The 23,976-nt window shown below is 41.9% G+C and overlaps 1 protein-coding gene across 1 annotated transcript; it reads left to right on the forward strand.

Annotated features, from left to right (window-relative positions):
- The first annotated feature begins 13 nt into the window (after positions 1 to 13).
- Positions 14 to 22,497, forward strand: LOC119174643 (X-linked retinitis pigmentosa GTPase regulator). Its single transcript, XM_037425631.2, has 18 exons — positions 14 to 189; positions 2,704 to 2,829; positions 4,599 to 4,691; positions 5,594 to 5,656; positions 6,686 to 6,844; positions 7,544 to 7,693; positions 8,381 to 8,542; positions 9,087 to 9,245; positions 10,835 to 10,962; positions 11,707 to 11,835; positions 12,570 to 12,618; positions 15,564 to 15,715; positions 16,534 to 16,614; positions 16,790 to 16,870; positions 19,810 to 20,002; positions 20,648 to 20,710; positions 21,427 to 21,455; positions 22,042 to 22,497. Exons 1-18 carry the CDS (start codon positions 159 to 161, stop codon positions 22,063 to 22,065), a joined length of 1,872 nt encoding a protein of 623 aa, XP_037281528.2. The 5' UTR covers positions 14 to 158; the 3' UTR covers positions 22,066 to 22,497.
- Positions 22,498 to 23,976: the final 1,479 nt, after the last annotated feature.

The raw sequence follows: 23,976 nt of genomic DNA on the forward strand, positions 1-23,976 counted from the left end.
CTTTGGGAGGGTGTCCTATTTTTCATCCTTTTGCGTTCTCGGGTTTGCGTGCATGTTTCGTCCCGAATCGAACTGTATCTGCGAGTTTCGTGCCCTTCCCCTGTAGCCTCTCTTAGATTTGTGTCCGTTGCTCGCCGTGACCCCTTCGGAAAGTGAAAATGACAGCTGATGAGGAAGAGGACATCCCAGGTAAGCTCGCCTCCCATTACTACATACGATAGATGCTCGCGACTCGAGCTTTCGTTTTAAGTTCGTGTTTCCAAGCGCGCGATTGTTGTGCACCCTGCGTAGTTCGCGAGCATGCAACTGTTCAACCTTTTATTTCTCGTTCGATCGCTCTCGGCGATGCAAGAACGATATCGGGGCGCGGAAACGCGCTTCTCTGGTGTGGTACCGCTACGCGGGGATGACCACTCCTACGCACGTCCCCGCAAACGGGTTCGCTGTTGAACATCGGTCGCTATGCAGACAGAGCCGCGACGAACGCGCTCTCGTTTCCCGGAAGAGCACGATTTTTTTTTTCATTTCTTTTTTTCACGGGCGTCTGCTTCACGACGTTTCGACGCGCGCTTCGTCGTAGGTCAGGGCGAGCGTAAAATGGTCAGGGCGAGCTACCCTCGTACGTGTAGCGCTAGTCTAGATTAATTACAGTGGGCGCTCCTTGCAGGGGAGAGGTTGGGGGAGGGAACGCGTTGCTACGGCGCCGCTTGAGCAATTTCCCTCGCGTCGGCTTGCCCGATATTCTTCCTTTTCGCGAGTGGAAAGACGACCAGCGTCGTTGCTAACTGGCAGCGGTGCGACTCCCTGCTGTCTTACAGAATGCTTATTTTGGAATAGGGCCAAGGTTGCTTGATTGTGACATCGTGGGGGTGTGGCCAACGCGCTTTTTTTCAATACTTTCGCTATCGCTTTTTTTTTCTCTTTACTTTTTATACGTGGTACACAGCGCATCGTCGCAACGAATCCGCGTCGGTAATGCTCGCACACGCGTATAGCTGACTACGGAATGCCGATTGCGTGCGTCTCCGTAGTAGTGGTGTTCGCGTATCCTGTTCCGTTCCGTCTGTGCGGACTTACCTCATGGTCATTTTGGATTCACGTGCAGGCGATCGGCACGCCTCTTGTGACGCGACGTTATACGATATGCCTCCTCTGAATAATTTAGGGGGCTGGTTATGAAACAACTTTTATTAGTCAAGTCAATCACTCAAGCTTTCGCATTTCAATAAAAGAAAGCGGTGGCAAGAGTTATTCGGAAAGATGAAGTCAAAAAGCATATGAACTTGGGGGCATCGGTACGTGATCATAGTAGAAGACAGCTCTATACAACAAAGACAAGAAATATCAAACAGCGCCAGTCTTATCTTCCTCTCCTCTGTCTTTCTCTTTTCGAAAGTGTGTAAATATTTGCACAGCGAAAATAAATGCACCTGTTGGTAGCCAGTGCTTATTCTGTCTGGCCTTTCTTATCTTCGTTGTATTGCTTTGTTTCGCACTATGTATGCAAGAGTGTGGAATACGTATGTGGCTGACAAAAAGATATCTTCTCGAAAGGAGTTTGTGGAAGCCTGCAGAATTCCCGTGTAAGAGCACCTGCAAAACTAGTGATAACAAGCCGAATTGATGATGCTGTCACTGGTCATGTCACGCGCAAATGTCATTGGCCAAAGCTGTCAGGGATATCCAAGTTGAAGGCCCCTGGGAAAGAACAACATAACTTCATTACAATTGCTTTGCCTGTTCTAAGCTGCTAAGCACTGGAACGCCGGGAAGCCACTACTTGTTGATATGTAATCGACACCCTTAACAGTAGCTTGAATTCAAAGCGAACGACTTGAATTGCAGTATGGGCCCTACGATCTCTGCTAGTCAAGACAGCCAAGGGCATGCATCAAATAGTTGAAGGGAAGGATAGATAAACCTAAAAGAGAGCGACATTGAAGTACTATGTTAAATATTACATGCAGCATCACTAAAGTGCATATGTTTCGTAGTGGATGTTTTTGTCGCGTGGTTCATGTTCTAGAAAATGCCCTGCCGCGGTGGTCTAATGGCTAAGGTACTCAACCGCAGATTGCGGAATCCAATCCCGGCTGCATTGTCAATGGAGGCAAATATGCTGTAGGCTCGTGTGCTCAGATTTGGGTGCACGTCAAAGAACCCCAGCTGATCGAAATTTCCAGAGCCCTCCACTACGGCGTCTCTCGATCATAATCATACGGTGGTTTTGGAACGTTAAATCCCACATATCAATGTCTTAGAAAATGCTTTGTGAATGTTGCTCAGACATGTACATAAAGTTCCTTTGCCCGTTCTTCGCTATAAGGACATCTAAGTCACACCACGGTGGCTAACTGAAAACATCTTTACTTCCAGATGCTTTCTCAAGTTGTAGATCTACTTTACAAGTAAACTGAACAAGTCAATAAAAGATTTGTAATGCAAATGTGAACAAAAAAAAAAACAATATGGCACAAGACCGGCATCCTTCGTGCCATGTTAACAGAGTAGAATATTGGGATAGTTGGTGAATATTCATGGTAGCAAGTAACAGGATGAACGAAGGTGGATGAGAAAAGGTGGCACAAGTGTCTTATTTTTTGAATTCTCAGTTTTTGCCACGAATCTTTCACTAAGCCATTCACCAACTTGCACAACGTAATACTATGACATAGTTAAATTTGTATCTTTCCCTTGTCCAAGGCTCTGGGGCAGTATGCACCTTTGGGAAGACCCGGTTCGCTGGCAACATGCCTGGAATGTTTTGGGTGAAAAACGATCCCGTCATTCACGTGGCCTGCGGGGACGAACACTCCGTCTTCATAACGGGTACGTCCAGCTGCGTGCTATGCGATCTGTCTGACAGTGACGTCCATTTCCGATGGCTGCTGCCATTGCAGCTGCCGCTCTGAAAGCGGGAGGTCTAAAAAAAAATGTCTGGGGCCTTATTGCAATGTTTCATTACAGTATAACATTTTTTTTGTTACTTCATGAGCTTGTGTTATAATCTAGTATTCTTTTGCACACTTTGTCGCAACCTGAAATCAGTGTTTTACCATTTGTAACAGCTCACTCAAAGTATCAAAGCATCACTCACGTAACTCATTAGATGTAGCGTGTTCATATTACTTCGAGGAATTATTGAAGTTAGGTTGCTAATAATATGGTCTAGCTACAAGTGGGCCATTGTGTAAATTCATTCGGCCATGTTTCTTTTGTAGTCTGTTTTTTATTTTATTCTGAAACCATGTTTTTCGCAACTGGAGGGGAAACACATTTAATTGCTAGTGGAAGTTCTCGTTGTTATACAGGGAAATATTCTCTGGTGTCAGGGCATTTCCATATCTAGTCAAATATGTCCACATAATGTGGCTCCAGCATAGACAGTGTTGTATTTATTTGGCCCAATCATTTCATACATCACCAATGAAGCCCTTCGAAATTGAGTGAGCACTACAGGTTGTCAATGATGAAGCTTCTATGTGAATGCCTCTGGTACATATTCGTGAGAGAGTGGTCGTGATCCGATCCATCTCGGGTCTTCCTACTCTATACTGTTCTATTATCCTCTGCTGTACAATAATGCACTATTGTTATCGCTGGTAGGCCACATTCAACTTAGCGAAAGATGATACTAAACAGAGTATGATTGCAGAAATATATACACTTGCAATCGAAGATTATTTACAAGGTCCGCCCTCGAAATCTGGCGCGCATGCCACTCATTCAAGGGAGAAAATCGTGCTAAGTGGTTTCTGTTGTAACCATGGGTACTTATTCACTGCTAGTATGAATGCTACGCATTCGAAAGTTTGTGGTCCCTGTTTAAAAGATTGTATTTGAAATGATGTTGGAACGTTTGGTAAAACTTACCAAGAAGTTAGTGTTCTACCGAAAACCAGTGACTCGAACAAGTGTCTATAGGAAAATCACAAAAGTTGACTGATGGCTTGAAAATGAGCAAATGCAATTGCGCGGTGCTTCTATGCAAATTCGTTCTTTGTGGGACAGGGATGGCTGTGGGCAGTGCTTACATTTATTCTTGGGTTGGAACTAATTACAGTGTGCTCTGCTGGGCTTCTTGTGTGTTGTCAGAAACATAAGTTCTGTATACGTTCTCTAGACGTGCTCAAGCGCCGCCATCTTAGACTGACAACGTTGCAGTTTTGTATCCATATCATAAGAACAAACAGTGCTACAGTGAAATTGCATGCACGAGAATGCATCTACATTCAATGTTTTATGACCATGATCATTTTGTATTATGACATACAAAACCAGCAAAAGAATAGCTTATCAGTCCAAGATGACGGCACCTATGAAGTGAAAATAAAATCATGTTGGTTAGAAAAACATTGTCTATGCATTCAGTGTCTGCACAAAATAAAAGGATATCTAATATAATGTGCAGTCTAACCTTCTTACAGTGAAGTTGCATGAAATAGCATCTTCATTTTAATCATTTGTCGATGAAAGCTTACTGTGTTGCGTGGCCAAGAATATATGGCCTACTCAATGTTTTCAACTTTCAGTTGGACCACTGACTCTATCATCTGCACATTTCCATAATGTATATTGTTTTTGTTTGTTTTTTCTAGCGGGAGGCCGTGTGTTCAGCTTTGGCAGCAATGAGTATGGCCAGCTTGGGCACGGTCACAAGAACACAGTGGTGCGACCGAAATGCGTGAAAGGTACTTGCGAGATAATGCCCATTTTATCTGCATGCCTCAAAGATAAGACGCAGGTGGCTGTGTTTCTTTCCCAGAGGAAATGCGCGAACCAGGAATTCCATGTGAAGCCACAACTAGAAATTGAGGACCACAGTCCAGACTTCAGTTTGTGAACTTTTGCGGCGCGATCGTCTATTTCGCTTTGTGCATTTGAAGGATGAATATACTAGGCCTTTTTTTCATAGTGAGCTCGTGAGCTGTATAGTTTTGCTAATGATATTTGCTAATGGATATGCATATACTAGGCCTTTTTTTCGTAGTGAGCTCGTGAGCTGTATAGTTTTGCTAATGATATTTGCTAATGGATATGCATCATTGAGGATTTTGCAGATATCTCGTTCCACGTGATATTTCGTTAGTTTAAGAAGTGTTAGTACCTTTTTATATGCTTAAGTCAATGTGTTTGACAAACAAAAACGAGCTATCAAAATTTACACTTTTCTTCATTAACTCATATAGCTAGTACTTTGTAATAGGTTTATATTTTAACAGTTTGTTAACAAACAGTTGAATCCATTTAAATGAACTATCTGAAGAGACAGACATCTGCAAAAAGTGTGTATGCATTGCTTTGCTGATTTGTTTTTAATTTGAATTGCGTACAGTATGCACTGTGCACATACTGTGCGAGGAACAGAGCTGATTGTAATTGGCTCGTTGAGCTAAACAGCTATCTTGTTCATGCACAAAGATGAGTCATATTGTGTTGCATCTTGATTTATGTTCTGGTTTGACTCATTACATGACTGTTATACTCAGAACAAGCTACCTCTGTAGGACACATATTGCATCACAAATGCTGGTACTGTAGGGAGAGCTTCTTTTCGGAAAGTTTGTTGCTAACGTCGGTGTTCATCTTGCAGCATTGAAAGACCAGAGGGCTGTTCTCTTAGCATGTGGACGGGCTCACACACTAGTTGCCACAGGTAAGAAAACGCACTTGTAGGCTTTGTGTTCTTTCAAGCTGAAGCATTATATCAGTCTAGCGACCACTGCTTCCTTTTCCCTTATACGTCAGGCAAATTAGCCGATAAATACTTCACTGACGTCTTATTTATACTGTGAAGAGGAAGAAGCATTAGTAAACCTCTTTGCAATACTTTGGTCATTGTGGAACGTCCAAACAGTCAGCCCGTTAAGCTACGCTAAGGAGAGCACAGGCAAAAGCCTATGCTTTCATGAAAAGCTCGTTAAATTAGTCAGGCATCTCCAGTCCATTGCATTGTAATTGATCATTGTGTAGCGATTCTAGGTTTCATTTCAAGTCGTGCTGGAGCATTTAGGGTTTAATTTCCTGATTGTAAGACACAAACCTGCCAATTAACAAATAATTTGACTGTCAGTGGTCCTTTATAACCTTCCAGTTTTTTTAATGCTTCCTATCAGGCGTCTGCAGCTGTGTTAGTATTTTTGGGGCTGAAGTATTTTTGTCCACAAATAATCCCTGGCTGAATAATTTGAGGCTTAACTTATATTTCTTCTCCTCGGCCCTCTTCTTTTTGACTACGTTGCTTCTGATTGTTCGTTTACTTTCACCTTGGTGCCCCACTACTTTAATTTTATGTGTAATAGAGACAGTTTAGGAGCAATATATGGAGCCGCGAAATCTGTATGTACACTGTTCCATACACTTTGCTTGACCAAACCAGTATGGTGCACTTACGGCTAGTATTGAAAATAAGGTGCGAGCATATGGGGCTGCCATGTTTGCCGGCCTCCACGCTTCACCACACCAAAGTTTTCAGAAGTGCACCTCTCGACAAATGCAATGCGGTGGGTATCATTGAGTTCGACCGTATTGACAATTAGGACAAGTCACAATCATGGAAAAGCCCGCTAGCCAAATTCCGCATGTTTTCTGCTGAAATTTGTAAATGCGGAGATGCAATTTTTTGTGGGGAGCAACTTCCTGGTGCTAATATGCATGTGCCTTTGCGTACATCCCATGATGTCAGATGACCATCGGGTGTATGGTTTTGGCGTCAACACCGAACACCAGCTCGGGCTCAACTCTCAAGAATTTCAACACCCGGAGCCCGCTCTCATCACCGCACTCACTGGGCTGCAGATAAAGCAGCTGGCTGCTGGGGCCGAGCACTCCGTGGCACTTACAGGTATGCGAGCGAGGTCGAGTTTTCTATTGGAAAGTGTAGGTGTACAGTCTGAATCAGGCCTGTCTTGAGCGGCAAGTTTGCTGCTTCAGCTGCTGTTGTTTGCAAAAATATACAGAGACTGACACCATAATTATAGCAAACATTATCATGCTCCCTGCTAGGTTTTGTACTATAATTGAAGCTTAAACAGAAGCTTCCATCTAACGCAAGGTAGCAGCTGCGAATGGTGACAGCATCCCAGCCATGCACTTAACTGCCCTCTGCAAGTGTTATTTAGACTGCACCACTGAGGCTCACATTGCCTGGGGAAGCATACATACTACAGCAAACGTGGAAGTATGGCTTTTAATTGTCAAAGAAGTTTAAGTATACAATCACCTTAGTATCGCTGATGAAGCGAAAGGGAAATTATATTAGTAGAAGAAACAACTATCCGCCGATAATGTAACCAGAATCTCTGCATGGGACAGTCGAGCTTCTGTGATGGCTCTACCTTTGCGCATTTGTGTAGGTGTTTCTGCACTTGTTCTTAACCTAGCATTGACAGTGTTAACCAGTGCCATCTTGCGTTCATGACGCAAGATGTGGGACGTTGTTCATCGTTCCTTAGCTTCTTATGATTCTCTTCCTTTGTGTATTTATTGAGTTTGCCCACATCATTGCATGGAGTAAGAAACTCAGTGTAAAAAATCATTTCAGACAAGGGAACGGCTTATGTCTGGGGTGGCGGCAAGGAGGGCCAGCTGGGTCTTGGGACCAAGGCCACGGTTCCCTCACCCCTGGAGCTCAAAGTGGACATCAGGATAATGTGCGTTTCGACGGGCTATTACCACACTGCCATTGTTTCAGGTGGGTGCCTGCAGCAGCTTGTATCTTCACCCTCAAGAATTTCACGGTGTGATTTACAAGATAGCCTTGGTTTTTAAAGACGACCTGGAATGATAAGCTAAACATTTACTGCATACAGAATTTCTCCCAAAAACTGTTTGCAAAACAGTCTCATTAGGTTTTGCTTGATCTATAATCTAGATGTCCTGTTTTCATTTATTTCTTGTCAGTGAAGTTAGAGAGAGGAGTGTATTTAATAAAAGCTGGCATTCCCAGTTGGGCAACCTTTTCTTCCATGCATTCTCGCTAATGTACGGCTAGTTAGATTGAAATGAGGATTCTCATTGAAATGAAAGTGCCTGAATATGAAAAAAGAGATTCTTTCAAACGCTACTGCTGTGGAAGTGTAGGACTGAGATTTTTTACAGAAAAGCTTCGAGTTTTCATTATGCAAAGCGTTGTGACAGCTGCTGCAAAATAATGTTTCGTAGCAGGATGTTACGCACTTCGGTAGCTTTAGAGCTGATTGTCAAGATGCCATGACAGCCTGATTGGAAATGTAGAATCATCCACTGAAGCGTTATACCTGTTCTTTATAGATATTTATTGTTAAACTTTGGTGATAAATTATTCATTGGCAGATGTTGACTCAAAAGACTTGTGGAACAATCACAGACGAGTGATAAATCATTGTCACTTTTTTTACAGTTGATGGCATTTTGTATACATTCGGAGAGAGGGACGGAGGAAAGCTCGGCTTGCCAAAAACTCTGTGCTGCAAGCGCTACAACAAGCCGACAGAGGTCTCGACGATCCCAGGAAAAATAGTTTCGGTCTCGTGCGGGGGGACTCACACAATGGCGCTCACAGGTTGGCACCTTCACGTTTTTGATCATGCTGTTGGTTTTTCTGATTCAGCCCAATGAATGTACACTGACAATTATTAACAGCAAATTCTAGATGTGGCCAGTGTTGACTAGGCACATTTTTAAAAAATACTTGACAGGTAAGACAAAAGCAATGACAGCAGACATAAAAAAAAAACATTCTTAGCATCAACAGTGTATCAGACCAAACGTTTTTTTTTTTTTATGTGGAATTCTATGCAATGCACAGATCAGCATAAATCCAGCTTCAATCCAATAGAAATTCCATGGTGCTGTGCACAATTTAGCATTACTACTTAGCGTTACCTTGCATGAAGTTCTGTTATCCTGTACACAGTCATTGATGCACTTGAGGGGTCATTGAAATCTAAGATCGTTACCTGTGTGATTACTACAGAAATAAATGCAAGAATCAAACGTTTTTTTAACTAGTCATTGAATGCAAGGATAGGAAGTTTGTTGTTGCATAGGTAGCATCTTAAGACCCCTTTTTCATCGCAATGCATACTTCGTTTTTCTGCGCTTAGCCGAGGGAAAAGTGTATGCTTTTGGTGATGGCCGGAATGGACAGCTCGGGCTTGGGAACAAGACGCTGCAGAGCAACAAGCCGCAGCTGATTCCATTTGTAGAAGGCATCAAGATTGCGAAGGTCGTCTGTGGAGAAAGCCACACTGCTTTTCTCTCGGGTGAGTTGGATTTCATCGTCCAGATAATCATTTATTGTATGTACAGTGCATATTTCTGTCCAGCAGACTTCAAGCTCAGTGTTGGCGGCTGCCAACAGTCCGGCAATATGTTATCCGTACATCATCACATTTCTCATTTATTTAAAGTTTGATGAGGGAAGATATCTCTAGAGAAGTAGTGAAAAATGATCAGTGACGATATTATTATACGACTTATATATGTAGTAGTCACAAGATTAGAAAAAAAAATACAGGTAAATAAATGTTAAGTGTAATGAAGTGAATTTCAACTACAAAATTGAAGACTGTATTATCCGGCTACAATTCACTGGAGGGGAAATTCACTAACGCTCTTTTGTTCATATTTAGGTGCTCCGACCGACACTACTCAGTTGAAGTTATACTCCCAAGGGCCCAGTGACAGTAACTCTTATGCCTCATGTGTTACTACAAGACATTAAAATAATTTGAACGTTTTGTTCACTGTCGTTTCGCCGCAAGCGCGAACAACACACACGCAAGAAAGACATGAACGCGGCGAAATTTGCACTCATGTCGTTGTGTTCTTGTCTTTCCTCTGCGCGTTGTTTTCACTAGCGACAAAATGTCATACAGCGAATTGGGCTAAGAATTTCCCCTCCACAGTATTTTTGTATTTATTTATTTAAGGAATGAGGTTGATGTGAAGTAGCATATTGAGGCCGTAAAGTTTCCTATAAGTACACTAGAGGGAACTGGCGCTAGTGTCTTCTGGAACTGCAATGCATGGTGCTTCAGCCAGCTTGGGAACGATGGGTAGTACACTAAATTTGCCTAATCTTCGTACTTTCCGCTCTGCTTGGCTTCGCGTGGCTTGGAGCTGCGAGCTGCTTTGTCGCAAAACTACAGTCAGCAAATGTTCAGCAGTTGCACTTCACTGCATTAAAACCCTTTTAGGCTCACCAGTTCAAGTTGGCTTACAAAGTTCCCAACAGTTCGTTCTTTTACTCAAAACGAAACGAAAACACAGCAATATGAAAGCCACGAGTACTTACGAAGCCTGCAAGCACGAAGACTAGGCGAATTTTTGCACTGTCCATCATTTCCACGGTGGCTGAATGGTTGCGACACCAGAGTCCGCTCTAGTTAATTTTAGGAAACTCAATAGTTGAGGCCGCTGTGACAGCGAGATTCACTTAACTGCGAAGTATGTGAATTGACATGCGATGTGTTTACTTGGCGTTGTTTACAACTTAGAGTAAAATCACTTTCCTTGTTTATTGTATCCACAAGATAATCTGTATACAAAGTTGGCATGTCAAGCGTTTGTTGTATGTTTGTTTCTCTTGGCCTAAATGTTTTATGAGTCCTACACTGACTCAACCGTCATTGAATGAGCATGAAAAACTATCACTCTGCACCGTACTGTGTCTCGACGTAGTATTAGGGCGTGCTTTAACCTCACTGTTTCTGCCTCTAATCTGCGCTCTTCACTCTTACTTCGTTTGCTATGTGCTTTTACTTCATAGCCAACAACCTCGGACCTCAATGCGGGGATAATTTCGTATCCACTCATCTGTTAACACTCCTTGCTTGCTTTAACATTGCAGATAAGAGGCAGCTTATGACGTGCGGAGATGCCCGCCACGGAAAGTTGGCACTGGTCACTAACGATGCCTCTGCAAACCAGTTTACGCCAGCCTTGGTAGAGGAGCTGCTTTCATACCAAGTCCAACAGGTGAGTAGTTAACTCTGCTAGCATTTTGTTTTTACAGTGAAAGCTGTTATGAGATCACAACTCTGGTCACGCGCAGTTGTCCGTGACAACATCGCACAAAATTAGAAAAAAAAAAAAACCTAGCACAATTGACACAGTGGGGCCCGAATCTGCTGGGTGCCAGCCCAGTATTCTACCACTGAGCTACGCCGGTGCGTGTGACTCGTTGGCAAACTTGCCTTAGGCAGGCTTGATGTCGGGAAACAATCGCGTTAATATGACTTACAAAGCGTTTCAAAACAGCGAAAGAACAACCAGTCGTAGCACGACGTGAATAGCAAAACGAGTGGGCCATCCAATGCTCCAACCCATTACAAAAGCTTGTTCTTGTTCCCCTGTTAACTGTGGTGCATACCCACTGCAGCCATAATTCCCCATCATCGTCAGCTACTGCGTGAGCGATTGGCGCAATATTCCTTGCAAGTGTTTAGCGGATACCACGCTTCTCAGAAGAATGACGAAAAATAACATAGTAAATGCCGACCTACTACCCCCAAAAATTTATTAATAATGCCCTAGTGGGTATCAAGCAAGTGTGCTTGCAGTGGTTACCCAATGAGTGTTTTGAAAAGGCTCTGAAAGGCCGCTCTTCTAGCTTTCGCTGTGACTATGCTGCACCTTACGCGCAGGCCTGGCGGTTTGTATTTTGGCATCCTAAGCCCTTGACTGCAACGATGTATTGTCCCGGTTCTTCTTCCCTGCTAGGTTGCCTGTGGTGGCTGTCATACGCTGGTTCTTGTCATTCCTGGATCTGGCCAGGAAGTCAACGCAAATAATGAGATTGGTGCTACAGGTGATGTGAATGGGGCACGTGCCAAGAGGCGTCATCGAAAGGTTTGCCTGAATTTCTGCTTTTTTTCCAGGCAGCAGACTGACGAAGTGGCTAGGCAGATGTTTGTTGGATCGATAATATTTTGGCTCACTGTGGGCTTACTTGGTGGATTGAGGTCGTTAAACTTTGTCTAGAGCCACAGTAGTGTTTTTATTTAGGTTTTGTGTAATGACTGCCTTTGCTTATTGAAAAAAAAAAAAAGAACAACGAAGCAGGAATGACATACATAGAAATTGCCCACATCTCTCATGTTATAGTTTTTCCAAACAGCGCAGAGACGGGACACAGAAGAGACCACACAACACAGGCGCCGAACTCTAACAGTGATTCGTTGCGCACCAACAAGCCTGCTGAGCCACCGTTTCGAACTTTTATGTTGTCTTTTCAGACTTTAGGGCGCATGATTTGACCAGAAATGGTAAATGCAGGAATAATAAACTTTTGTTGGTGCAATTAGTCTAATAATGTCCAGTCAGATTCATGTTTGAAAAAACACTGTTCATTGAATCACGAAAAATTCAGTTTTTTCATGCGACGAATTCCCCATGTGAATAGGAACTGTGCTTTTTATTTACATGCTGCTCTTTTCTTCACATGCTGTTCTTTTCTTCAACTCCAATATTTGTTGTCACTTTTTCTTCGGGTGATATGTCACCACCAGTTGCCACTGCGAAAATTAAGGGTTGTTATTTTTTTAACTAATCTCTTTTTTGTTGTTTTGTTTGTCTTCATCTAGGCGGCACTAATTGAAAACGAACAAGACGAACCAGATGCCTGCGAAGAAGGTCAGTCTTCATCCTGGCATTGTTACAAATAACACTGTACGATTGTGTTACCCATCACAGGTTACAAGTTGAATCTTGGCCATGTTGAGAAGAAATGCAAAAATTATAATCTATTGTGCATCATAAGCATGTTAAGGGAGTCATATTTCAGGTTGATTTTCACCCTTTCAGTACAATCACTATCATCATCGTAACCACCGTGCAGTTGTGACGCATTACAATGCGACAATTTGAAATAATTTCCTGTTTTATGTGCCTTTTCTTCTGGTATAGATCACCATAATATTTTTATTTTGCTATTACAATGTTTATAGGTACAGTTGACCCTCGTTAATTCGAACTCGAAGGGACCTCTGAATTTTGCTTAAATTATCACGAAGTTTGAATTACTATCAGAAGTTCTCCGATACATGACTGGGGGCAAAGTGACATATTGATTTTATCGCATTTAAAAAAATTTTAAGTGTTTTTAAACCCTAACTGCACCCAATGAACAAAAAGCAGAGGTGTAAGTTCCACAAGTTTATTGGCCATTTATTGCTGTTATGACCTTTTGTGCCTTCAACACAAAGCTTTCTATATCTCTTGAGAAGCATCACAGTTTACCGTGCGTGTGCTTCATTTAAAACATTTGTTTACTAGCAAAGCCTTTTTCCTTGAGGGTCTGAGACGCTTATTTGTCATTTCTAGACTTTTAGGATTATATAAGCACACAAATTTTTAAGTAGTAGTGGGAAAGCAGCAGACATTTCTCGGTATGGTACTACTGCAAAATTTATGAATTAAGCAAATGACGAGTTTGAATTAAGAGGCTTTTAATTACGTTCAAATAATAAGAGTTCAAACCAAAAAATAGAATTTTGTTTGGATTAACAAAAAGTATGAATTATCAGGGTTTGAATCATCACAAGTCTACTGTATCTTCAAAAGACTCAAAGTTATGAGGGAATCCGTCCAGACTTTGAAAAAATACACTGTTGACTTATCAAGCACATCAGTTCTTAACTTTTAAATATTTGGTACTGAGGACAAAGGCTTCTGAAAATATCTGTTGCTGAACTTTGGAGAGCAACACTGGGACTTTCACAACAGTACTTGATATTCCACACAACGTTGTAAAAGGCACAGCAAAGGCAACTATAAAGTCAACGTTGATTGTTGAATTGTCAGTCCAACAACCTCATAGTGTTACTTTTGCGCCAAGGAAGGGATTATTTTAAAATAAAATAACGTTTTTGTGGTCCGCATCGGGTTACCGCACTTAAAATTATCCGCCTCAAGCAGAACGTCTCGCGTCACTGTTGCCATGCACTACGTTGCCTGGCTCTACTACGCAGCCGCCGACACTAGTAGCAGCAGAGACAAAGTAGCGGAAGCCACAGCAGCAGCAACAGACATTGAACCACTTTCAGCCATGGCCTTTAAAAATGCAGGCATGCTTGGTTCAACTAGACACCACTAGATGGCATGACCTGTCCAGTTTAACCACGCGAAAATTGAATTTTTGAACCACTCGCCTCATTCCCCATAGTAAAAAACAGCCGTTCTTTTTTCTATGAATCAAACTGAATAAAACAAGCAGCATTGTATTGAGTCTCTGAATGCACGGATGGTTTTTTATTTAGTGCAGCTAAATCGATTACTATTGATTAATTGGAGGCAGTTCATTCGACATCATCGGGATCACTTTGCGAATGTGCTACTGTGGCTCATCTGTTCTCGTGTGTTTACCTTAATTTCTTGGTAAAAAGGGCACTGCTGTTTAAAATATTGTCGTTTTAGATGTTGTCGTACCTTGAGGTTTCAGTCTGACGTAAATTGTTATTTTACTTTGGTGGTCCCTTTAATTTTGCTGAAAATAACAAAAACAGTCAAATCTGCAATGAAAAAAAATTTATAATTAAGGGGTCTTAGATTATCGAGAGAAGTGTTTTACAGTGGCATCTTGCCAATATGCTTTGTGGGAAACCAGGAAATTTGCCGTATTATGCAAAAATTATGTTCACCAGAAAGGTTAAAGGGATACTGACACAAGAACTTTGGCCTCTCATTTTTCTGCTGCAATGTGTTGCTGAGGGCCTGTTAGTCATGACAAGATACATCGTTCGTTGCAGCATGTGACAGATAATTAATTACAGGTACCTCATTATCGACCAGTTTAAGCTTTGATTTAAGAGAGCTCCAAAAACAGAGTGTCATTATCGCCACATAGCGTGTGCAGCTCTTGGTCACGTCAGCACACAGAACTGCGACACACTTCCGCAACGTCCGCATCAAGGGTTACTTTTGAATAGGAAATGGGACTGCAATGTCGCCAAACACAAAAATTTAAAAACGTGCGCCACAACCACACACTCTCAACCAGCCGCCACGAAGTATAGAATGCGGGAACAATTGCAGCAAATGAAAATGGTGGCTATGACGTCATCATAACTTGTTTTATTGACTGCAGTGTGGTGACGGAAGGGAAGTAGGGGATCCCCAAAAGGTCCTCTTCGAAGGTGTCAATGCGAGATAAACTCGAGGGCTCAGGCAAACTTTAATATAAAACACCTTCCAAGCTATTCGCTCTTAATATTTTGCAGATGATATAGGAAATACGCCCGCTATCTCGGCTGCAAAATCTTGTGTCAGTACCCCTTTAAAAACAGTAGGAAAATAACTATACTTTGTCTGCAAGTCACTGTTATTGGGGAACTTTGAAGTATCTAGACAATTTTAATCCCACTTTCTCCTTTTTAATGTCTGAGAGTAACTTGTTCTGAAAAGTTTGGGAATAAGGACATATTATACAGAAATTCCACTGTATGTGTTGTTGAAAACTTTGTCGATTGCACTTTGTAATAACCCTTCATTCTTAAGATGTAGTTTCAACAAAAATGCTCTTGTTGCCTCAACAAAAATGCTCTTGTCGCCCTGAAGTTAAGCAATTGTCTTTGCCTCAGATTCGCACGTTACGGCGAGAGTACTAAGCGAAACGAGTCGGCAACCACGAAAGGCACCGCTACTTGTGGAAGCTGCAACGGACATCAGTATACGTCACGTGGACAGCGACGTCAGCGACGACGACACGTCAGAAATGTCCGTGCTGAACAAGGTGAGCTCACTCCTGCTGAAGTAGACGGAAGTGGTCTCAAACCTTGATGTAATGAACCTGGATATAATGAATTATCGGTTTCAACAAAGTAAATAAGGAACAGCTCTGTCATACAGTGCTATAATTGTATGTTTATAAAGAATTTCCTATATAACAAATTGTTTTTGTGGCAGGTGTGATGAGGTTTCATTTTAGTTTACAAATCTGACCCAGTGTGGACCCATCTCATCCCGGGAGCTGCTTTTGTGTTTGTATAGTTCCTTACTTGTCCCGCATTTTTTTTTCTTGGCTTTTCATTGCTTGAGCGTAGTATTTTCAGTCTATGTCATGGCACTTTGATGCGTCGTAAAAACATGACCAATTTTGTGTAAGATTTTCAGTGAACCCACACCAAGATAACTGAGTCAAATTCTTGTCCACAGTTTTCTCTGGAAGTGATGTACATTTCCCGAAAGTTGGTACAAATGCGGCGTGATATTTAGTGCTAAATAATGGATTGTTACTTTCTTGGTGTTAATGGCTTTCATTCATGGAAACATAAATATTGTGTAACCTTCCTGGACAAAGTGCAGCCAGCTTGTATTAGTGATTATCGTTAAAATAAGTGGCTCATTCGAGCTTACTTTCATGTCTTTGCCAATATTTATGCTGGCTACACTCCAATTCACGGTGCCAGGGTTTATCTGCCCTGACACATCTTTGCTTCAATTCCACGACTTAAGCAGTCACAGTGAAGACCGTGGGTTCATGTTGATTGTGTGTAGCCCCTCTAGTAGTTGGCTCGGATCCATTACGTGCCCCCTGCTTATTTTTCTCAGACACAAGTGATCAACCACATTGGATCCAAGGAGATATTGTCTGCCCTTGATCAAGATGAGAAGCCGCCAGGGCTAAAGAAGGTAAGTCGTACACATCCTAAGTAAGTGTTAATGGGTAGATGTCAATATTCAGCATGTTTTATTACTGCACTCACTTGCTAATACATCTAATGATTTATTTCTTGCATATTGGCTGTAAAAAGTGATAATAAATCAAAGGATCATATCAACTAATATCGTGGCTGGTGCTTTTTAGGATTCCGCAAAATCACCTCAAGGAGCACTTCAGAATGGAGATAAAGCCAAGCTGAATGGTCCCAAAGAGGAGCAACCCGCGGTAAGAAAAATAAATTCTTGCTTTTCACCCAGAGGACTTTGCTGAACAGACAGCGAACTACGAAAAAGCTGCATTCCCTTTTTTTAGGCTTGTGCACAGGAAAATGGCTTCATTTAAAGTGGTACGCATAGAGATGGGACAATATTCGGGCACTTTGAATAGTAGGACAAGTATTACAGTATTTGAATTTGCTTCAACACAAATATATATTGTTCGCAATTTCGAAGTGTTGTTCGAAATGAACGAATATAGTAACATTTCAGCGCATATAACCTTTCTGTAAAAGTGGCTTTTTGCGATGTACAGTTGCTTTGCTGTGAAACCACATTTAAAGGTTAAAGGTACACATTATTTTCGTCTTAATACATTTTTTAAGGTTAAAAGCCTGTTATATGGGCTTATACTATGTGATAAGTATAGTAGCTTTGGAAACGTAACATATTGTGCCAGTTTTAATTTGCACCCTACTGCTATGCAAATGTTGCTACTATTCGAAGTTGCTTGCTCTTCGCTTTGAACATTACATTCACGCATGCTCTGTCCCAGTTCCTATAGATATTGTGCAAGTTAGTCGAGTAATGGCTTAAATGCTCATATTTCTTAATAATATGTGATGTGTACTATTCCAACTAATCGATTCTAACTATTCGACCAAATGACCATTTGCTTTGAATTGGGTTTGAACCTCAAACTTGCTATTTACTCATCTCTAGTACAATAATGCTCTGAGATTCTTAGCACGGCAATTTTTTGGTTAGGGCATAGCACATCAAGCAGTGCTTGAGTGTCCACAGCATTCTGTTGCATGCTTGCCATGTTGTGGGTTTTATGTCTAGGTGCCATAGCTGCTAGGCCACATTCTGTAAGGATAGATGCTGAAATGTTCAAGGTGATTAAACAAGAATGTGCGTAAGCACATCAGGCTGCCAAAGATATCTAGGAACTCTCTGCTGGCTTCTATAGCAGTTACGATTCAAGTGTTGAATGCTTGTTGCCAAATGTTCAACCATAGTTAGTAATTAAGGAACTGCCTCCAAGACGTGCCTCATGCATGCTCCATTAATATGAAGTGTTCTGGCTGTCTAATATATGTCTACTTATCTCTACAAGCATTCTGTAGACTACGAAGAGGCTTGTTTTTCACGACAGGAATTCCCCGGTTTCATATATGGCTGCTTCGATAATCTTTCTGAATGTGCATAGCCATGTAACACCATATAGAACACACAATACTTTACATTATTTAAGCATTTGTGGAGTGGTGACTGTTAACATATATTGCACTGTTAGTTCAAACTTCAGGGACGATAGACAAGAGAAGCGACACACAATCGCTTACGTGTGACTAAAACTTGAGAGTGACTGTTGGCAAAAGTCTCTCACATGCTTTCCGCAGTGCAAGCTGAAGTTGTTTAATCTCGAGGATCCGTCCCCCACGAAAAACTCAGAGGCAGTGGTCACGCATAAGCAGCCGAGCCGAATCACAGGATGAAAATGTCAGGTTCTTCAGGGAACATTTAAAGACCTACATTGTTCAATCTCCCAGAAAAATATTTTAACACATGTTGAAAAATGCATTAATCAGTACAATGTTATTGACAATAAGAATGGGGTTTGAATGTCTGCTGCGGGTTTTCTTGGGCGTTTAAAAATTGTGCCCCACCTCAACTTTTGTTCAATGGTCCGATCAAGTGTGCTTGCAAATGGAGGGAGTTTGCATTGGTTCGTGTATGACCCCCGTTCGGGGTGATTCGTTTATTGGCCAGCATCGATAGGCGTATTTCAGAGAAAGTTAAAGATGCGGGGGGTGTTATGGTAAATAAAAATCTTTCGTTTTGTACATGATTGCCTTATACTGTATGATCCAAGTGATTATAGGCTCGATGGAATTTTTTCCTGCATCTTGTCCATTTTTTTTCAAAGGTTTACAGCCCCTTGTCATAACGCACAAGTTGCCACAGAGTAATAAAATCAAGTTTCTAGATTTGAGGGTCAAGTTTGAAGATGAGGTTTGCTGGATGTACGAACCCAGGGGATTGAAGCCTCTCAAACCGTATGGATCTGCACACACAACTTAGTCAAAGGGGCTATCGGTACATCATGTCTCGGAAGGGCGCTGAATAAATCTTGCCTGCATCAATTAGAAGTTTTCGTGTGCAAATAAAGAGGCTTGATGCTGCTGGATACCCGCAAGAAGAAATTACAGTAGTGGCAGAAGTCTTGTGTCGCAAGATAAAGAGATTTCATAAGAGGTGTCGGTAAGTCAGAGCCAAGACAAACTACAGGAAGAACTAAGCAAAGTTGAAACAAAAGGCTTGCCATAATTCCTTATATCCACTGAGTCTTCGTTAATACAAAGAAGGTGGGAAGCAAAACATAAATGTCAAGGTCATCATGTTTACACCCAATAAATTATCAAGCCTTTGCAAAATGACTTGCCTAATGGCTAAGGAAAAGCAAACGTGTTATATGAAGCATCGTGTGTGCTTTGCACAGTGTAAAGACTCAGTCTTTTTTTGTTTTGTTTTTTTAACATGTGGCAGCAGATATGTGGGAGAGACCGGGTGTTGCTTAAACAACCCTCTCAGAAAGCACGCACACGATGTCTGGGGATGTCTGCAACGTCTTGTGGCGACGCGCTGCCAAAGCTGTGGTTGTGCACCAGAACTTGAAAAATCTGCAGAACATTTCACTCATGCCGGCCAAAAGCGCGAGAAATAGTAGAAGCAGTAGAAATTGCCAAAGATGATAGCCAGTGTTTCAGCGGGCATTCCATTGCATTGTTAAAAAAAAAAAGAATTGTGTTTTAGGTGTACCACCTTATAGTGCCTTGCGATTTCATAACTTGCATTTTTTATACTATGCTTTTTTTATATAACTGATAAATGTCGGGCCTCTTCTGTTTCTGATGAGATGTCGGATGCTTTGGCGTCTGCCAGGTTCCCGTTCCAGAAACACCAAAGAAAACAGTTTCACTGGCCGGCCAACCCAAGACCGACAGCGAGAGTGAAGAAAGGCGTGACAAAGTTCGGTGGCTTCCGGCACACAAAGACTCGCCGAAACACCGCAAGGAACTGGAACGAATGGCTGAGAAGGCCGCCGAGAAATCCTCCGAGGACTGCTCAGACAAAGGTAAGCCTTGCGTTTCTTACTGGTGTTAACATGCATGTGCAAACTGTTTAGCACAACCAGATGAAAGGGTCCGGAGGATTTAGTTTTCTATTCATTGTTTCTGGATTGTTCTCAGTTTGTAGAATTTCACCCAGTGTGAAAAAATATATATATTGATTCCATGAGCTGTCATGTTGGCCAAGACTTTCTGACAGGTGAAATACTGCCTTTTTGATCATCTTGCATACGTTGAATAGGCAGTGCCATCAGCACTGTCACTAATTAACTAATGCCTGGTCCTAGGGGTTGACATAAACTCCATTAAACCACTGTCACATCATCGGCGGCCATTGTAATACAGCTTTTTTTCTCTTTTTTTTTTAATTTCTCTCTTAAATAACAGTGTTAGACAGTGCTCTTATTAACATCACCGTTATCTTGTTATTCAAAAAGGAGTACTAATAAAATGTATTGCGGGAATTTAGAATGCTGTGATGGAGACATCAGTGAGCATTTGATAGCTGTACAAACCAGGCCCGACTTGCAAACTATTAAAAAAAAAAAAAGCTTATGACCAATTGTAATACTTCTAAGGCGCTACTTTTTGTGTCTGGTTAAAGAAACGGGGGTTTATTTTTTATGTGTCTCCTGGTTGTTGATGTGCAGGAACGCCAACAAAGCGTGGAAAAAAGAAGAAAGATGCGGAAGGAGACAAGGAGGCCTCTAAAGGTACCTGCGACGTTTTTTCTTGGGCTTCCAGAACATATCAGACACCAGTCTTCGCAACTCTAAAACATTTGTGGCAAATAAAGTTTTCTCATTATCTGTGAAGCAGCTGCTGAGAGAAGGAAAGTAAAGACTACTGAGCAGTGCTACCAAGTGCACTACCAAAAGCAGTAGCAAGCTTCGCAAACAAAGAAAACAAAGCAAAGAAAAAAAAAAACGGAGAACGCAAGGAACAAAGTACTTTGTGTCTAACAAAGAATAAAGGGCCCTTGAATTTCCCTTCTTTCGCTCATTGAAAGCATTATTGCAGTTCTTAATGTTCGAAGTTCACCTCCGTATTCAGCCCTACGCACATTCCTGTGCGGTAGAGTGCAGACGAAAAGCTATTGCAGGGCCCCTTTACACATTCTCGCTACTGAATGTTTTCAATAATGCCAAAATTGGAACAAATGTGTTTGTAAAGGTGAGGAATGCAGCTAAATCTGTAGGGAACATAATTGGTATTTTCCCCCTAGACTACAATTTATGAATTTCTTGGGGGCGAGTCAAACAAGTGAGAGCATGGAAATTAAAGGTATTATCATTATGCATACATTCCAAAAGCAAACCATCCATGCAAGATGAGACTGCGAGACATTTATACCTTATTTTTTAAGCCCATGATTGAGTACTGTGCTAGTTTGCAGGGAATTGATGGCTAAAATTTTCACTACTTTCAGATGGAAAAGGAGATGGAAAAGATTCAAAGGTAAGGTGACTGACATTCTAAAGCTAGGCTAGACAGCCGTAATGACAATCCCTGTCGTAGCACAATTTTTCTTCACTTGCAGTTTCTTGTCCCTCAGAATTGACGTCATTTTTATTCGGTAAGCTAAGGTCGTACTGAGTAATTAAATTTCATTGTCAGAACTCGAAAAGTATCGCAACATGTTGTCTCAGGTTGCAAACTAAGACCTGCAATGTCTAATTTTTGCCTATTCTGCATTCATAAATTTAAAGTATGGATTCAATTATCTTGTTAAAAAAAAGTGGCTTTGAATCATGAAATGAAAATAATGTTCGAAATAGGCTTGTACAATCAGCATATGAGAGCGTAATCTCATTCCTGCCCTTAAACATTTCTTGTCCAGTTTAATGAAGGCCTGACTATAAAGTAGTATTTCACAATATCCCACTACGACGCTTAAGTCGTTAAATGCATTTCTCTTGTTCCCGATTAATGAAATGCCCCTGCCATGAGAAGGCCTGCTGGCTATGAACGATGTGTTCTGGATGAATTCATGAAATGTTACATTTATGCTGATACCTTGGTTTTCATCCCGTACCTTCCCCAGTCGTCAACCTGCGTTGTCATGTGACCTGCACACGGGTCAACCACTGATGGACGACGCTTGTCTGCCCTCGTTTCTCAACATTTTTCGACAAAGGCGACTTCATGCAGCACGCTTCCTAGCTTTTTTGTTTTTCCTCACAACAGCATCTGCTCTTTAACCTTCTTCTGAAGCAAGCAGCAAAACGATTGCTCCTGCTTTGCTCGCAGCAACCAGATGTGCAAAGAGGATCCCGTTGCATTGTCGTCTGCATCCGGTGAATTGGCATTCTCTGTCTGGTTGGTGAAGTGACCTCGTTTTAAGTGTTACTTCATTTTGAAATGTGTAATGTTTTGTCCGTCTGCTGTTTGCTTTTCTGTTTAACTGATGGTAAGCACCCCGTTTTTTTTGTCTGCGTGAATGTTCGTGTTTTTCTGTCTCTTTAAGTGGCGATTGTTGAACACCTGTCGTGTTACTGCTGCTTTGGAGTTCTGTTTACCAGTCTTAGGGAGCCTTGAACAACGTTGTTTCTTGTGTTTGTTTAAATGTAAGCCCCACAGCCTACCCACATTATGTGAGCCAAGTGTTTTATGTTGGAAAGGCTCATATGATTAGGGGTGGAGGCACTGCTCTTCTTTCTTCTTTGAGAAGTTAGCCAGCCCTTGCAGGTAACTGATCGTGTGTCCAGCAGTAGTTACTAAATGGTCATTATTGAGGCTGGCAGTAATCATTACAGCTGCTTATACACACGAAACATAACGTTACAGCAAATACATCGAGGTGGAGTCATAGAACATTGCCCGTGCTCATGCTGACGGGTGTCGTATTATGCCCAATGCGCGTAATGTAGCGTGAAAGGCATTTCGGCTACGTGGAAGCTTCAATTCGCTGTTCCTACAATACGTAGCACGGTGATGATAAGCATGCCCCTAGTAGTGGTGACCATGCTTCATTCGTGTTATCTATTCTGGAGATGACGTATTTTCACTTGATTACTGTGTAACGCTTTTGATTGCTGGGGCTCGGTGTTCTATGTGATCACTGCTTACGGGGATTCGTGGAGCTAGCCCAAGCGATGAGCGGTTCCTGCCTGGCCTACCCTAAATTTTATACTCCTGCCTTGGTGCACTAAACAAATCTGTACTGCAAAAAGTTTTATCTTTCCGTAACAGTGGTGCTAACCGATGCACACCTTGTCTTTCTGTAACAGTACGTTTTGGCTGCTACCAGAAGTCTCGAGACACCCAGTTAATCCGCGTTGATTTTATTGGCTAACCGTGTCGGGCATGCTGGGAACAAATCCACGTACAAGGTTTTCAATCTTTTGTCTCGCGGTATGCGAGATATGTTTTGTAAAAGTGTGTTCGGACTTCTTTTATCAACTATTTAATTAGTGAACGCACTTTGCTTTAGTGCCACTATCGAGCAGCGTTTGAGATAAAATCATTACTGTTCGGAATTTTATTCTTCCAAATGATCACCCCCGGATTATTCGCTGTCGGTTTCGACGTTTACATGCTACATGATGCTGGTGAGCATCATGTAGCTTCGTCACGAATTATTTCGTTTTTTGTTTCTCACTCATGTTTTTCACTGCACTGGACGCCTGGTTCAGGCCAGAAGCCAAAATTATGTTTGGTCAACGGAAATGGCCATCTTGCGCGAGTTGTTCGGGGCTGCTTGAGGTTAAATTCATGGCAGGTTTGTTTGACACACACCTTGGATGGCTTTGTGCTGTGCACTCGCATTGTACTTTCTGCATGCGCGTTTGTTTTCACTGAAGGGCACATGAACTGACCTATGGTGGAGAACATGGGAAAACATGCAATGCGTAACAGCTCCTTTTAATCCAGCACTAGTTTCTTTTTTTTTATGTACTTTATCAACATATGGTAGTGCGACAAGCTTTGACAGATTTCTTTTTACTTGGCACCGATGCTCAGGTGTTGCATTGTTGGG

The sequence above is a fragment of the Rhipicephalus microplus genome, chromosome 5 (assembly GCF_043290135.1).
Source record: "Rhipicephalus microplus isolate Deutch F79 chromosome 5, USDA_Rmic, whole genome shotgun sequence".
Lineage (NCBI taxonomy): Eukaryota > Metazoa > Arthropoda > Arachnida > Ixodida > Ixodidae > Rhipicephalus > Rhipicephalus microplus.